Here is a 15,414-nt window from a genome sequence, read left to right on the forward strand (position 1 = left end):
TGTCTCTTCTGCTACAATTGAGCTTATGTTTGTAGCTCCTTCTCATTTTCAGCGTTGGCGAATAATAGTTCCCACAGGGGTCCCTTGCGTTTGGAAAGAAGATGCTTGAAAGTGAATGCCAGAAAAGCAGAAGTCATGGCGATTGAAAGGGGTAGAAAGAAGAAGATCATGATCACAAATGTAAACTAGAAGCCACTGGAGTAAGTTGAAGTACAATCCAAAGTGAAGGGGGAAATGAGAAAGCTGTGTGATAGAATCCAGACGGGTTAGAAGAAATGGAAGGAAGTAGCCATAGTCATCTGTGACAAAAGGTTACCAAGGGCACTGAAAACCAAAGTGTATGAGAATGTGATTAGACTAGTGCTCCTCTACGAAGCCGAGACTTGGATCCTGAAGAAAAAAGAAGGCTTGTTGATAAAAACAGAAATGAGAATGCTAAGCTGGCTGTTGGGAGTGTCGCTAAAAGAGAAGAGAACGAATAAGAAAATTAAGGAAATGGCAGAAGTGGGTGGAATCGAGGAAAAGGCAAGAGGAGCGAGAGTGAGGTGGTTCGGTCAGGTGAAGAGAAGAACAAGCGATAAGGAGAGTATTACAGTTGCCAGTAGCCGACAAGAGAAGACAGAGGAGGCCAGGAGAGCGTTGAAAGGATGAAATTAAAGAAGACATGAACAAGAAAGGAATTGCAGAATACATGACAATGAACAGAGATGATTGGAGGAGAGCTACACATGTGATGGATGGCAAAATCTGCAAAAGAGAAAAGTCGAAGAAAAACGAACTATCTCTCACATGATAGATATGATCTAGAAACACATGATCTTTAGCATTCATCTGTACAGATTTTGTACTTGAGATAATTGGATCTAGAGCAACATTGTTAAGTGTGCTTGAACTGATGTACTCTCGATCTAATATCTTCTTTTTGGCAAACTACAAATAAATCACAATATATAATTGATTCAATAATTTACTGAAGCCATTTATATTTTTCCCTCTTTTTAATAAGTACTTCATTACATGGTCAACTTATTTTATTGCTTTACTATGGTAATTATTATAATATTCTTTATTAACTTTTAACTTATACAGAATTGCTATAGTGCTGGTTAAGATGAAAATTATAATCTGTCTGTATAGCTTTCCGTGTACATCGTTGGTACATTGCATCAACCCTCGTTTCTGTAATACTCTACATAACAATGTTTATTATAATTTCGAATTTACTAAATACAACAAATATGTTGTACACAAAGAATCAGAATTTTTAATGAAATATTTTTATTAAAGATTTGTTTGTGATTTATGGAACCAGTCTGACTAATCTGAGTGCAAGGTAAGAATAAAGATTTGCCATCTTACAATTTACATATTTCATTTAGATAACCTCCTATATGAATATCAAATTTTTTTTCTCAATAAAACCTTATATTTTATTTATTATTTTCTGTGCCCTAGGCCCCTAACACTAACTGTAGCAAAATCAGCATTGTAAGGTTAAAATGAAATGTTGAAAATAATAATTGAATCTAAATTGCCTTTTTTTTCTTTTTAGAATGATTGGAAATTGGAACAGACAATCAAAATTATTTATCCTATTTAGCCTGAAACTCGTAGGAGTTTACGTCTGTTTTTGTTTTATTTTACTGTTGAATTGCTCTTTGAACTGTGTCTAATTACTATACCTGTGTAACAAAGCTATAAATCACCCAGCAAACGTATGACTCAAGTTATGGTAACGGGTTTTAATTACGATGATATTTTTCATTTATGTTTTCTTATCTAACCTAATAAGTCTAATTCCTACATTTCAGTTACGCTTGTAACAATAAATAAATATTATACATAAAAAGCAAGAAATTTCGTTCTAACATTTGGCCTCTTGTTTTTCACTCTTGGCCCCCGACAAAGCCTTACATTTTTGTAGCGATTGTAGTAGTACATAAAAGGATTCTTATTTATTCTAAATATGCAACTTAGAACACAAAATTCTAATATAAACCAAATACAATGACCTAAAATTATTAGACTTTAACTTGCTTTCTAACTAAGCTATCAGTGGGTTAAAATAATTCCCTTATTTGGTCGAGGTGAACTCGACAATGGAAACAATAAATCTGTAAACTGAATAATTCAAACACTTTCGTTAGGATGACCTTGTCTTATATGAAAATTAGTAAATTAAAATCTTTCTATATTGGTTATAAATAATCTAAGAGCAATGTAAGAGAGAATTATTGACATTTTTTAAAGACAGGGTTCTATAGGAGAACGTCTCGAATGGATTTGACTTCCTGGTTTATATCTCAGTAAAACAAGAAGATTGGCGGCTATAAGTTTCGATTACGTCATAGCAGTATCTATATTATAAATTTGTACTAGAACTGAAAAGTTCAGTTAGGGATGGAAATGACGTCTAAAATTACAATTGGGAGAGAAGAAGTATCAGTAATACACAAAAGTGAAAATTGAGAATTTAAATGTTTTTCTTTCAAATTAAGAAATTAAAAGTTATTTAATATTAAAATCTGAATTATAAGCTATGTCTTTTTTGCCAAGTTTATTGATATATATATTAGTAATAAATTTGTTCAATTAAATTTTGAATGAAACTTTAGAAAAGGTCATGACCTGCATACTTTGACCCAGTAGTGCACATAGGCATAGACAGACATAACAGCGAGCACTATTATTTTTTACTAGATATAGAAATTAATCTTCTTAAAAACTAGCAGCTGTATCATAACTGCCTAGAAATTTCAAATACATTTTCACAGAGACGTTATATTTTTAATCAGTTACAGAATGTATTGCTATAACTATTTAATTTCAATATGTACGAGCAACTTTTTATTGATTACTTTCTACACAGCATTATATAGACCTATGTGTGATATCAACTTGTGTCATTATATAGACCTATGTGTGATATCAACTTGTGTCATTATATAGACGTATGTGTGATATCAACTTGTGTCATTATATAGACCTATGTGTGATATCAACTTGTGTCATTATATAGACGTATGTGTGATATCAACTTGTGTCATTATATAGACCTATGTGTGATATCAGTTTGTGTCATTATATAGACCTATGTGTGATATCAGTTTGTGTCATTATATACACTTATGTGTGATATCAGTCTGTGTCATTATATAGACCTATGTGTGATATCAGTTTGTGTGATTATATACACTTATGTGTGATATCAGTCTGTGTCATTATATAGACCTATGTGTGATATCAGTCTGTGTCATTATATAGACCTATGTATGATATCAGAACTGGCATTAACGCTAATGCATCAAAGTTGCATGCCTTCATCAAGGATCAAGGGTTGGTGTCTGAAGAGACAGAAACAAAATGTTTGTTCGATGCAATATCACTGAACAGGACAGTTTCGTGAAGAGAGGCATTAGTGTGAATAGATCTTATTGTGCTTCTAGAGATTGAATTATTGCTTCAAGAATATAACTGAGATGTTCGACTAAAATGTACACTCTTTTTTTTGGGGGGGGGGGGATCTAGTCAGTCCAAATTGCCTTAATTCAGGATACCTAGAACGTTGTGATGGCTCACCTTAAACCAGAAACTAAAGAAGCTATGAAATGGCCAGAAATAAGTCATAGCTTAAAATAATCCAATAGAGCAACTCTTGAATCTATTTGGACACCGCATACATAAAACCCCTCACATGACTTCAAAATACTTGGAGTTGTATTGACTGAGGAACGAAACAGAATTACCATACCCACATCCACCAAATGATCAAAAGTATTATTCCTTGCAGGTGCAGATACTTTATCAATGTCGGTGGAGACAGAATATACCTAAATTTCAGCTCAATATTTTAATTGGTTGAATAATAATTTATGAAATTTGTCTCTTTAAATTGTTTGGAGTAATTTACCTTTTAACTTTAAAAAATGCCGCCTGCTGAAAATATTTTTTTAAATATGTATTATAACATATCTAATAGATAGATATCATTTAGATAAGCTTTGTTACACAATCGAATTAGCGAATCCAAGGTTATTATTTCTGACTATTAAAGGCTCATAATTCAAAATCAATGTTAATTGCATGAATTTGAAATTCAATATTAATATCATTTGCATAGTTCACAATTATCATTAATTGTGTAGACTTGTAAGTTTAGAGTGATATCGTATGTACAGGTTCGTGTCTTTATGACAAATCAAAAGTGTTTAATTTATTTGTGTTCTGTTTTAATTATTTTGAGTTCTGTACAAAAAATAGCCTTCTGAGTTATGAAAGTGTACATAGATTCAACAACATTCATAATGAACACTTTATTTTGTTTTCAATTTCGAATTTGTCATTTTTAGTTTAGTATTACAACTGATAGTACGAGCTGTATTCGTTTGAGATCACAGTAAAGTTTCTTATATTGGTTTTTAACCTTCGAACTTGATCTTGACATCAGTCAACGCCATATTTGGGGTTAGGAATTCCTCAATATCGTGTGCATCGATTCGTCGATCGAAGGGGAACCCCATTGGTTTTTTATCGGGGTACTTGCTATCTTTAGCTCCACAATAACTGACAGCGTCATCGCACATGTGGTTATCAGATCCTTTTCCGCCAACCTGTTAGAAAACAAAAGGATGCATAAAGATATCACCCAATTATAGTCAACGCCTTTATAGTCAAATATGTCAAATTCATTCACTTGAAACAAAAACAAATATTTTCGTATTTTCAGCATTTTCGTTTTTATAAATTAATAATAATCAGTAAAATGATATTTAGATTTTTATTTGAAATCAGTGGTTTCAAATTATTTTATTTTTATTTGAATTTATGTGTATATATATATATTGCACTGCTTATTCTGCGAGCAAAACCTCCTCTACCACGTATTACTGTTTTCGTTACTGTTTATAAGTATTTTCAGTGGCCTTAATTCCCCGATACGTCAGCAGCTATTTTACGAACTTACAGTGCTAAAGTCCAGGGTTCAGAACACAGATATCTTATTGTATAGCTTTGCGCCAAAAATCTGACCTTATAACAAGAGATGAATATCAACCACTAATAAGCGTAAATTTTAAACTGTAAACACTACCTTTAGTTCTATTATCCTGTGTTATAATATCTATCACACCGGAATATCTTATTTTCCAAGTTAAAAACTTGATATTGTAACTTTACCACTGTTTTACAATGTGTTATCATAAACGAAAACTTTTAAACTTATACAACCTTATTATTCATGTATTTTCAATTACGTAAGCTTCACGAAAGCTACGGTAGTTTGAGTTGTTAAAACGTTCTTTATGAGTTAGTGCTTGTGAACTGATTCTTGAACTAATTTTTTAGATAATTCCGTTTATTTGTCATCTCCGTGGTTCTGAGTCATTCCGAAGATCTGCCCGAAGCCAGACAAGTGTTCTACTAACTAATCTATAGGGTTAGCCTATTAACATTAATAAGGCACCTTGTTTAACAACTCAAACAACCACAAAACTTAATCGTTACTGTGCACTCTTTTCGTTCGTGTTTTAAATTAAGCAGTAGCTAATTTTAAATGTTTTTTTTTTTAAATTTGGATAGTTTTAATGAATCTGTGAAATAAAAATAAGTAACGTTTCTGTTATTCATCCTACTTGTTCCATTGAACTAAATGATATATTATCATCTAAATGATTCAGGTTTGTACTTACATTGTCATGTTCCCAGTCAGTCAGCATCACGAAGAGTTCAAAAGTCATTCCCTTATTGTTACCACGTGGTACCAGCATGTTCTTCGGCCATCCACAGCTGCAGTATTCATCAGCATTCTCGTTCACTCCAACACCACTCTCCAGCTCATCAAAAGTATGTAGAGTGGAGATAGTCACACTGGAATCCACGGAGTTACGTGTGATTTCATTTTTTCCGGCCTTTACTGCAAATAGAGATGATTGAATTTACTCGCGAAAAATATAATTTTGTGAATTAGCTTTAATCAATCGGCACACTCAGAAAACGTCGTTCAGAAACAAAATTGAAATATTTAAAATTTAAAGAAATAACCAAGTGATAAGTAATTGTCAACCAAAACTGGTGCAGTAACAATAGTGCTTAAATATTAGAAAAAACTAGGCTAATTTCACATTTTTTGTACGTTTCTGTTAACAATCGGTGCCAGGCGACCCATATTCTTCTTATAAATAGGGCATTCGCTTCTACTGAGAACTGTGTGTGTGTGTGTTTTTCTTGTTCGTTGCTTTTGTTTATTTTTTATGTTTTGCTGTATTTGATGAACTCTTTCATCAACACACTTACGTTCTTTGTGGAACTTGTCGAGCTCAATACAGAGACGTCGTTGGTCATTGGGATGCAGAAGGTTACCCAGTTCATCATATTTGGGAGCCAAGAAAACTCTGACAGTGGCATGCTTGGTGGAGCCGGAAGTGTTCTCTACTTTAATTTGATAGCTGAATGATTCATGATCGAGATGGTTGTATTTCACCTGTCGGGGATTAAAAACAAAATCCATGAAATTACGTTAAAATTTTCCATCTTGCTATAAAATTTTTAAGTACTAAGATACTTCCATGTTTAAATGATTTAACACAGCATGTGCACTCGATGTAATTAGTCACTTCTCTTGTATTGTTTAAACACAAATTACTTATTTTAACTAATTAACACTAATATATTGATAGAAGTTAAGCACGAAATATTTCCCTCAATTTACTTTTATTATTATTATATTATTTGCTTAAGATTTTAAGTTTTGTAGTAAAATTTTAGAATAGTTAATTTTTGCATGAAATAAATTAAAATATGTAAATCTGAAACTTTTTGATCTTTTAAGTAGAACTAAATCAAATAACCTTTCTTATCGTATATTTTATTTAATTCTTCATATGCTTTCAAGTTAGTTCAAAAATGTTTCTTAGAATATTAAATTAATGTTTCCGCAAGTGAGGTAGAATAGGTGCATATATTTTCCTACAATTACTGGTCACAAATAATTTTATAAACATTGAAACTACAAAATTATCTTAGAGATAATCTCTTTTCTCATATTATACAATACTAACCCTATAACTCTTTGATAAAACATTACCTTCACAGAGTGATCAGTACCGAAGTTGATTCCATGGGTAAGCTCCAGTTCGCTCTCAACCATAGATGTAATGATAACGTTGTCGGTCTTGGCCTTCACAGTAGCACTGAGAACCTCAACTCCTGGGAATGATAGCTATTCACAGAAAAGTATATTCATGAAATATTGAAATTTCAAGTAAATATTCATGTTTGATGTATATTAAAAATATACACTTTACGACCAAAACCGTGTTGGTAGATGGTCCAATTAATTAATATTGATAAACAAATTTTGTCAAAATGTGAAATATTTGTATTGACAGTTGAGACTGTGCTTTGTGTGCCACTCAAACTTACTGCCTGGTTTAGTTTATGACTCAACTGCTTCTCATCAAAAATATCCTATCAACTATTTAAGGCTTGTATGACTCAGTAACGGCTTAACATGGTATTTTAGATTGTACAATAAGGTTGAAACAGAATAAACTCTTTTATTTAAATGGAATTGATTGCTCGCGTTGTTTACACTGAGTCGTTCTTTATCTATGAAAACTTGCTAAGAACAAAACGTCCTATCTAGCGACTAAACTCACGAGCTTTCTACCTTTCCACACTAGTTACTTTGATTGTTTTAAATGGACTTTTGGAAGAACAAAATTTTCGCTACATAATAGTCTTCAAAGACACAAATATATATATATAGTGAATACAATTACTGAAACGAACCTCTTCCTTTGTGTAGGGCGACAGAGATTCTTTGTATTCCTGGAACAGGTTATCAAGAGTCCTGTGCCATCTGTAGAAAATTGGATCACGTAGAGATGTAGAGGTGTCGCTCATCACGCCTGGATTTTCCTGTAAAAAATATCGTATTCTACTAATATGCGTTTACTCACAGTAAAGAAATAGAAAACTTATCGCACGAATAGCAATAAAGTAAGTTAATTAAGGTTGGGAAGTACGACTAGTGTCTCTTGTGTTGAATTTATAGTAATAATAATTTCAATAAGAATATTGGTTAAGTGTGTGTACAATAACAATATGAGGAAGCAGTTGGAGGTGGACCATATGAATATGTTGCAATATGAGCAAAATAAAATTCCTGCTTCCCTAGAAGTTGTAGCCTAGAAAATCTAAATGTTCTCATTGTCATATCAGATAAAATAAATGTATATATAATATATATAGGTTTTGGAAAATACGCTACTGTGATAATCAATACTTAACGTATAGAAAAAAATAAGTACCGGATCAGTGGGAGAGAAGTGGTGAGTTTTGGAAAATAATATAAAACGTAATTGAGACTATCGGATTGGTTGGAAAGAAGTAATTTCGATGAATATATCAATCGAATATCATTTCGAAACCGAGGAAGCCTTAAACATGACTATAGTATTTCAGTCTTTAGATTGAAAAACAAAATAGGTTCCGGATCGCTTACCAGGAGAAACCTGACAGAAATTTATTACTGACCACATTATATCTTAATATTAGTAATGTGTCCTTTCATATGTCGCCGTATATACCAAGTTTCAATATATTTTTAAAAACATAATTACGTTTTCTTTTGATAAAACGTTCTCTCTCTGTATGTTATATGACATAACTTCAATTCACGATAGGATTTTCACATCCGTATAGGTTCAAGATAGGAATATCTCTTGTACTTAATGACTTTGGAAAATAAAGGAATATGGAGCAATTTGTGAAACCAGAACCATCCAGAAAGTGACCTGCATAAAGTTATACCTCAGCCGTTGTAATCAAAATACGGCATTTTGTAAAAAGGGTGAAAATTAACAAGTACAAAGGTCAGTGACAAAATCTTCCCACATGTCTCAGGCAAGAGTACACAACGTAATCAAGAAGGATCTCCGTTTAAAAACCAGCAAACAGGGTATGAGTTCTAGTTATACCCCATTCAACCGTTGCATATTTCAAGCAAGAGAAAGAAACTGGTATTCGTGTTATTGCATACGAAGACATACCAGTCAAATCGCTAGCGTCTGTTTCAACAGTCCAGTCACACAGAAATCCATAATCGCTGTGTCCGGGAAACTGTCGACCCCGTACTTCATATTAAGTATCAAAATTTGTGTAACTGAACATCACACTAGGCGAACAACAACTATTTTGTAACTAACAAAGGTAAAATAAGTTTGTTTGTTTTTTATTCAGTTGTACTTACATGAAACTTGCCCTCGGGATCATGAGCACGAGCTGTCAGCACGTGGCCCCAGTTATGCAAACTGCCGTAGAAGCCCTGGTTAACAGATTCATGACTAGACTCAACCAAGGCACCAAGGATATCAATGCCATGTTCGTCATCAACAGCAACCTCTTTACCATGGTGGTCATGAACCATCTTCAGGTCGATGGCGTCATGGATTCTTTCCCTCCAGCGCTCCATATCCTGGATGGTGACGTCATGAAGGTCATGAAGTTTCAAGCCATCGGGTCGAGTACCGTAATTCAAACCACTAATCAGGGAAGTCAAGTGAGGAGAGTATCCCTCGAGTTCTTCATGAAAGTCGTTGAAGGGAAACATACGGTGCATTCCGTTAGATAAACGTTCACAATCATATCTGGGAAAAAAGATGAGTGTTCAGACATGAGACATAGGTTGTCTTCTTCCGCTACATGTAGACATGGAATGTCTTCTTTGAAAACGTACAAATATATATCAGAAATTCAAGTAAAGGAAGTTTTCGTTAATTCATAAAACATCAAAAAAGATACTTAAATAACCTGAGCATAAGGAGAAAAAGGGAGATTATATGCCCTGAGTTTGTCATACAAAATCCTATAACCCAAAACGCACATGTGCTACATATTCCTATCATATCCTGCACACAAGAGTTCATCATTAACCCTAGTCTTTTCTTATAAAGTTTCGTTGTTTATTCTTTTACTTGAACTGTTAGTTAGCTGTATATTCGTCAAAGTTTTTTTGTTTGTTTTTTGTGTGCACGAACCTATGAAAATTTTCAGCATTATATTTCTATGTACTTTTTCACATTACTGGAGATACATTGTATGATAGATATATATCTATATAACCTGAAATATAAAAAATGGGCATTATAGTCGAATGTAATTTGTTATTCTATAGCAAAAAAAAAACTGCTAATTCTCTGGCTATCATTTTGGAGCTACTTTGTTAACTGAACTATTGCTATATAGTTAACAATTATATTTTCTATCCCAAAATTCAAAGCATGTTCTGTAATAACTGAGTGAAATATATAATCAACATTACTCGTATAACGGATAACTCACAAACATATGGATGTATTTCATAATATCATATTAGAGTTGTCTTACCGGGCACACATCTGTTGATGCATATAGTAGAAGAGTTCTCCCTTTCGGTCCTTCTCTTTGTGCATAAATTCTGGACGCCAGGTGGCGGGATAAACAATATGCCAGTGCCAATGATGGCGGTTAATGCTAACATCTTCCCTATAGTAAGCCAATCGGTACTCGGGATCCAAAATATTGCCAGTCTCCTCAAACTCCACAACAATATCCTGGGAAAAAGCAAAAGGAGATACCACACAATTTAAATAGTATTTAAAAAGGCATTACATAATCTCACGAGGTACTGAACGTGTTATCGCATGGTCTAAAAATGTGTTGAATGTCATTTAACCTAAACATATTCTGAATGTGAAGACACACAAACCTAGCAATGTGTTGCTAACGTCACGTAATCTAACTAGTTGCTAAAATGTACTCACACACACTTAAATATTTTACTATTGTATGATTTCACAGCTTATTATGTATTGAGCTGCAGAACCTAATAAGGTGACAAAGGTCAAGTCACGTTATCTGCATAAGTGATAAAAACCGAGTCGGCCACTGTAATCTAATGTTAGTGTGGTTTTACACAGTTTAAATAAGCAGTGAATTTGGTATTACATAGATTAATTAAGACTAGAAAAAAGGATTCGTAACAGAATAGTTAGATTTAAAACAGTTTTACCTTATCAGGATGAGCAGCCGCTTCCTTATCAGCGTGTCGGATGGTTTCGACTGGTATAAACCTGTCAGGAAACACTTCTTCTATTGGAGGGACAGTAACTCCTCGGCAATCGTCACGGTGAAGCACGGCTACTGTAGCGGCATAGACAAACATACCCTCGTTGACAGTATTTCGTGCTTGTTCGAGTAGGTGCATGAGATCGTCAAAGTCCTTAGCTCCTAGAAATAAATGTTTAACTTATTTTTTTAGAATTTTGTCATTTTATGTCCAACGAAGATCTATTTTTACAACAACAACAATAAATGGATGAATTAACTATTTAAAATTCAATTCGAAAAACAAATCTACTTATGGTATTTTTACTATGAAAAAAAAAGATATATGGGCTTTTTTCAAGTGAACGATAATTTTATTTTTATGTCTTTAAGATGTAAGGTTCTCACTTTAACAAGAATATCTAACTTAGCATTTTCTCAAAAACGATTTATGATAAGCTATATGCAACAAACCCTTTAAAGTAGATAGTTTTATAATTCAAAGTGACGTATCATTTTTTACTACGAATTAGATTTTCGTCAACTAACGTCCTATGACAAAATGAATCTACTTAGTACCAGTGTTTACGTTCTGATACATTCACATACGAAATACTTTAGCTGTGCTTCTACATAAAAATATGTAGCCAAATGCTTTAAATACAAATATACTGTTTGCTGTTGTATTCCAATCATCTCTAACATTCTTTTTGATCTTTCGACTTGATATTTGTGAAAAGAAAATGAAAATTCCTCTTAAGTATCCATTTTAACACAAGTGATTCACGCTCGGATAATATAACTTGCAAATAAAAAAGTCTCGAAGCCATTTTCATTAATTCTTGTTAAAAAGTCTCGACGAACTTGTAAAGTAATGGTTGGTTTGACTGTAATGATAAAACATTAACTGTTGGCTTGATTGCAATGATAAGACGTAAATAAGAGTAGCGAAACAACACATTATTGTATACAGTAATTAATTTAACCTTTAATTTTATTTGAATAAGAATAATCATCGTAACAGCGTACAAAGAAAGACTTAAAGACATATACACCACCTACCATAAAGAATTTCGTACAAGTGTGTGGCTTCTTCTAGATGCTTGGCGTGAAAGAGAGAGAAAAGTGTGCCCCTGGGTAGGTGGCCAACATCTTTAAGGCGGTCATCTCTCAAGCCCACGGGAAGCTGATCCCTTGTCAAGCTGGTCAAGTGTTTGAAAAGAGGGAGGAGACGACTCTGCTTTTCCTTGACTGTCATCGTTGGTCGGCTATAGAGTGAGACTGGTCTTTCTGAACTCAATCCGAACTGTACCCTGATGGTTTACGGCAACGGTTACAGAGGTTTTTATACTGGCATTAGATTTTAATAAGGCCCTCGTTCCTGGAAGTATTTACCCTGAAACTACCTTAACTAGCAGAAACACGGTAAAAATATCATCACAATACAGGAAGGGAGCGGCTTTCTTCGCTAAATCCGTATTAGAAACCGGATGGCTAGCGACTCATACGAAGTGTGTTCAGAAATACACAACATTGGAATATAAGCTGGACTTTCGTTTTAAATCATAGATGAATGTATTCACACAACCCAGAACAGCCCTTGATACTTAAATACTGCTAATTTATTATTGATAATTAAAAAACAAACTTAGTGGTTAATAATGACTGTTAGAGTCGATAGTCCTTACTGCTATTTAACCGATTATGATTTTTATTTTGTTACTGTAAGAGTTTTTTTCTCTGCGTAATATCTAGGTTTATTGGTTTTTGAGAAAGTAAAATACGTAATATACTCTATACAAATGAAGATAAACACTTCATCACAACTATACAACTTTAGCAATCCTTCGAATAAAAAGTTTAAACTCAGTAAGTGCAATAATACTGAAACCTGATACAAATACTAAAATATGTAGCTTGTAAGTACAGGGTTTTCCACAAAGTTTTAATCTTCAGCTTCATAAATACTGTATTGTAAGAGAAATTAATTGAATTTCGAGCGAACACTTACATTGAATCCATCCTATAGATATATATCATCTGACTTTGTTTATTCTATACTTAGTTTTTAATGTAATCTAATAAATAAATGTTTCATGTAAATTAAAATTTCAATGTATATGGGATATTAAGCCCTTTATCGATTTGTAGGGATTGAAGTTAAGGTTTTGATTTATTCTGCTTATATCCATAAGGTGTACAGAGTTATTGTAAATGATGGTGTTTGTCTTTATCTTTATGGTTGTATGATCTAATTTTCAATGACGTACTGTGAACAGTGGAGCAGGCAGTTGCTAATCATAGGTCGACATTAAAGTGATGGTCAATGACTCTCGACATAATACAGGGTTTTGAGTATTTCGCGTTGAGTTAATAACCATTGTGATCATACGTGCTTTACAATTAACTTTAATGGTAAATTAATATTTGCCAAATTATATATCTTAGATGAGTTATATAACAATATATTAATGCTATAAAAGTTTAGGTCAAACTCACGTAGAAACTAAAGTCTTTATTTCTATATTTATATGTAATGGAAAGACTACAATTACCTTGTTATTTTTTAACTGTTTTTATATAATTTGAAATTATTTCATTTTATTCCTCTGTCACTTTAACTTTATTATAGAATTTTACATTAAATTATTGGGTGTACATTATATATTATAAACATGACTCGATTTCTCCCTTACAAACAAACCAAAAGTAGTTTAAGAGTTCGCGGTACCGGTGCTGTTGACTAGTTCAAAATTAGCAACAGCTATGCGTTGCTAGCCCTTAAGTATCTTTGCGTGAAGATCTTAAAAACAAACAAACAAACTCCCTTACAGACAGACCGAATGCAGCCTACTGGTTAGTGTGCCAGACTGTTGCTACGAAACTGTGCTCCAGACATTTGGGGTGTGGGTGCATCATAAGAGCGATGGTCAAATCCTATTATTCTGTAAGAGTAGCCCAGGTGTTGGCAATGGGTGCAGTTGACTAGCTGACATCACTCTAGCCTATCAATATAAAATGAGGGTCAGTTAGTGCAGATAGCTCTTGTATTTCTGTGGGCGAAAATCTGAAACAAAACCAGCAAAACCTTACATATGTTTTTTAAGCATTATATAGAGGCACCCCGTGAAAATATATTGACGTGCTTTGAAATATGTGTTCATAAGGTATCTCGATTTGATTTTTTTCGTTATAGATATCGTCTGATAATGTGTGAAAGTGTTCTTGAAAAACTTCGCGGAAACAAACATAGGTGCCTCATAAAAAAAAAAAAAAAAATGGCATGCCAGGTGGTTACGGCGCTCGACTCGCAATCTGAGGGTCGCGGGTTCGAATCCCCGTCACACCAAACATGCTTGCCCTTTCAGCCGTGGGGGCGTTATGATGTGACGGTCAATCACAGTATTCGTTGGTAAAAGAGCAGCCCAAGAGTTGGCGGTGGGTGGCGATGACTAGCTGCCTTTCCTCTAGTCTTACACTGCTAAATTAAGGACGACTAGCGCAGATAGCCCTCGTGTAGCTTTGCGCGAAATTCAAAACAAACCAAACGTATCTCAAAATATGGCGCATTTCTAAAGCTTTCCTGACTTTTTCTGTAGTAATTACATTTCATTAACAAATTTACATTTGTACGAACCATTTACCTTTGTATGGTATTCTAGACAGTGTTTGTGAAAACCTCAGTTTTCTAATACGTTTCTAGAGTTTGTTCTCGTTTATTGCACGAAATAAAATAAAATTGTTGGTTGGTGTGTTATGGCGCAAAGCAGATAGGCTATCTGCGCCGGTTTGTGTAAGTACCATCTTATATTTCGCTTCCAATATACTGATACGTCTTTGAGTTTTGGAACATGGTTATGCACTGAGAAAAAAACATAGAAACAAATGTTTATCATTGCAGATAATAATATTCAATTTGAAGAGATATCATTCGTTAAAATTACTTATAACTTTTGGTACGAAAGCCGTGATAATGCAATATCTAAGTTACATTATTTGAAACACATTAAAAAGAAGAAGTAAATTTGAACAAAGAAGCATAGTTCAATAAAACTTGAAGGTATAATTAATAGAATTAAACAACGAAAAGAAGTAGATAAGAATGCTTTCTACACTCTTACTAAATTGATTTATTTTGCAACGTTTCGACCTCAGGGCCACTTCAGGCAAAGAACAAAATACAACTGTGTATGGTGGGAAAAATGGTTGGAATTTGAACATAACACGAAACACGCAGGCGCGGAGCGAGACAAGTAGGTAATACATAACAAAATATAAATGAAAGATTGTTAGCGAAGTATAAAACAAAAAGTATAATATATATATATA

General features: G+C 33.5%; 1 protein-coding gene across 1 annotated transcript; it reads right to left on the bottom strand.

Moving 5' to 3' along the window:
• Nucleotides 1-4,298: 4,298 nt before the first annotated feature.
• LOC106459573 (hemocyanin AA6 chain-like) lies at nucleotides 4,299-12,377 on the bottom strand. Its single transcript, NM_001314135.1, is given in 9 exon segments — nucleotides 4,299-4,610; nucleotides 5,688-5,911; nucleotides 6,292-6,478; nucleotides 7,082-7,216; nucleotides 7,789-7,917; nucleotides 9,251-9,647; nucleotides 10,387-10,592; nucleotides 11,051-11,268; nucleotides 12,148-12,377. Coding segments are annotated over 9 exon segments (1,884 nt in total). The 5' UTR covers nucleotides 12,344-12,377; the 3' UTR covers nucleotides 4,299-4,418.
• Between the last annotated feature and the right edge of the window lie 3,037 nt (nucleotides 12,378-15,414).

This window comes from Limulus polyphemus, unplaced genomic scaffold (assembly GCF_000517525.1).
Source record: "Limulus polyphemus unplaced genomic scaffold, Limulus_polyphemus-2.1.2 Scaffold630, whole genome shotgun sequence".
Taxonomy (NCBI): Eukaryota; Metazoa; Arthropoda; class Merostomata; order Xiphosura; family Limulidae; genus Limulus; species Limulus polyphemus.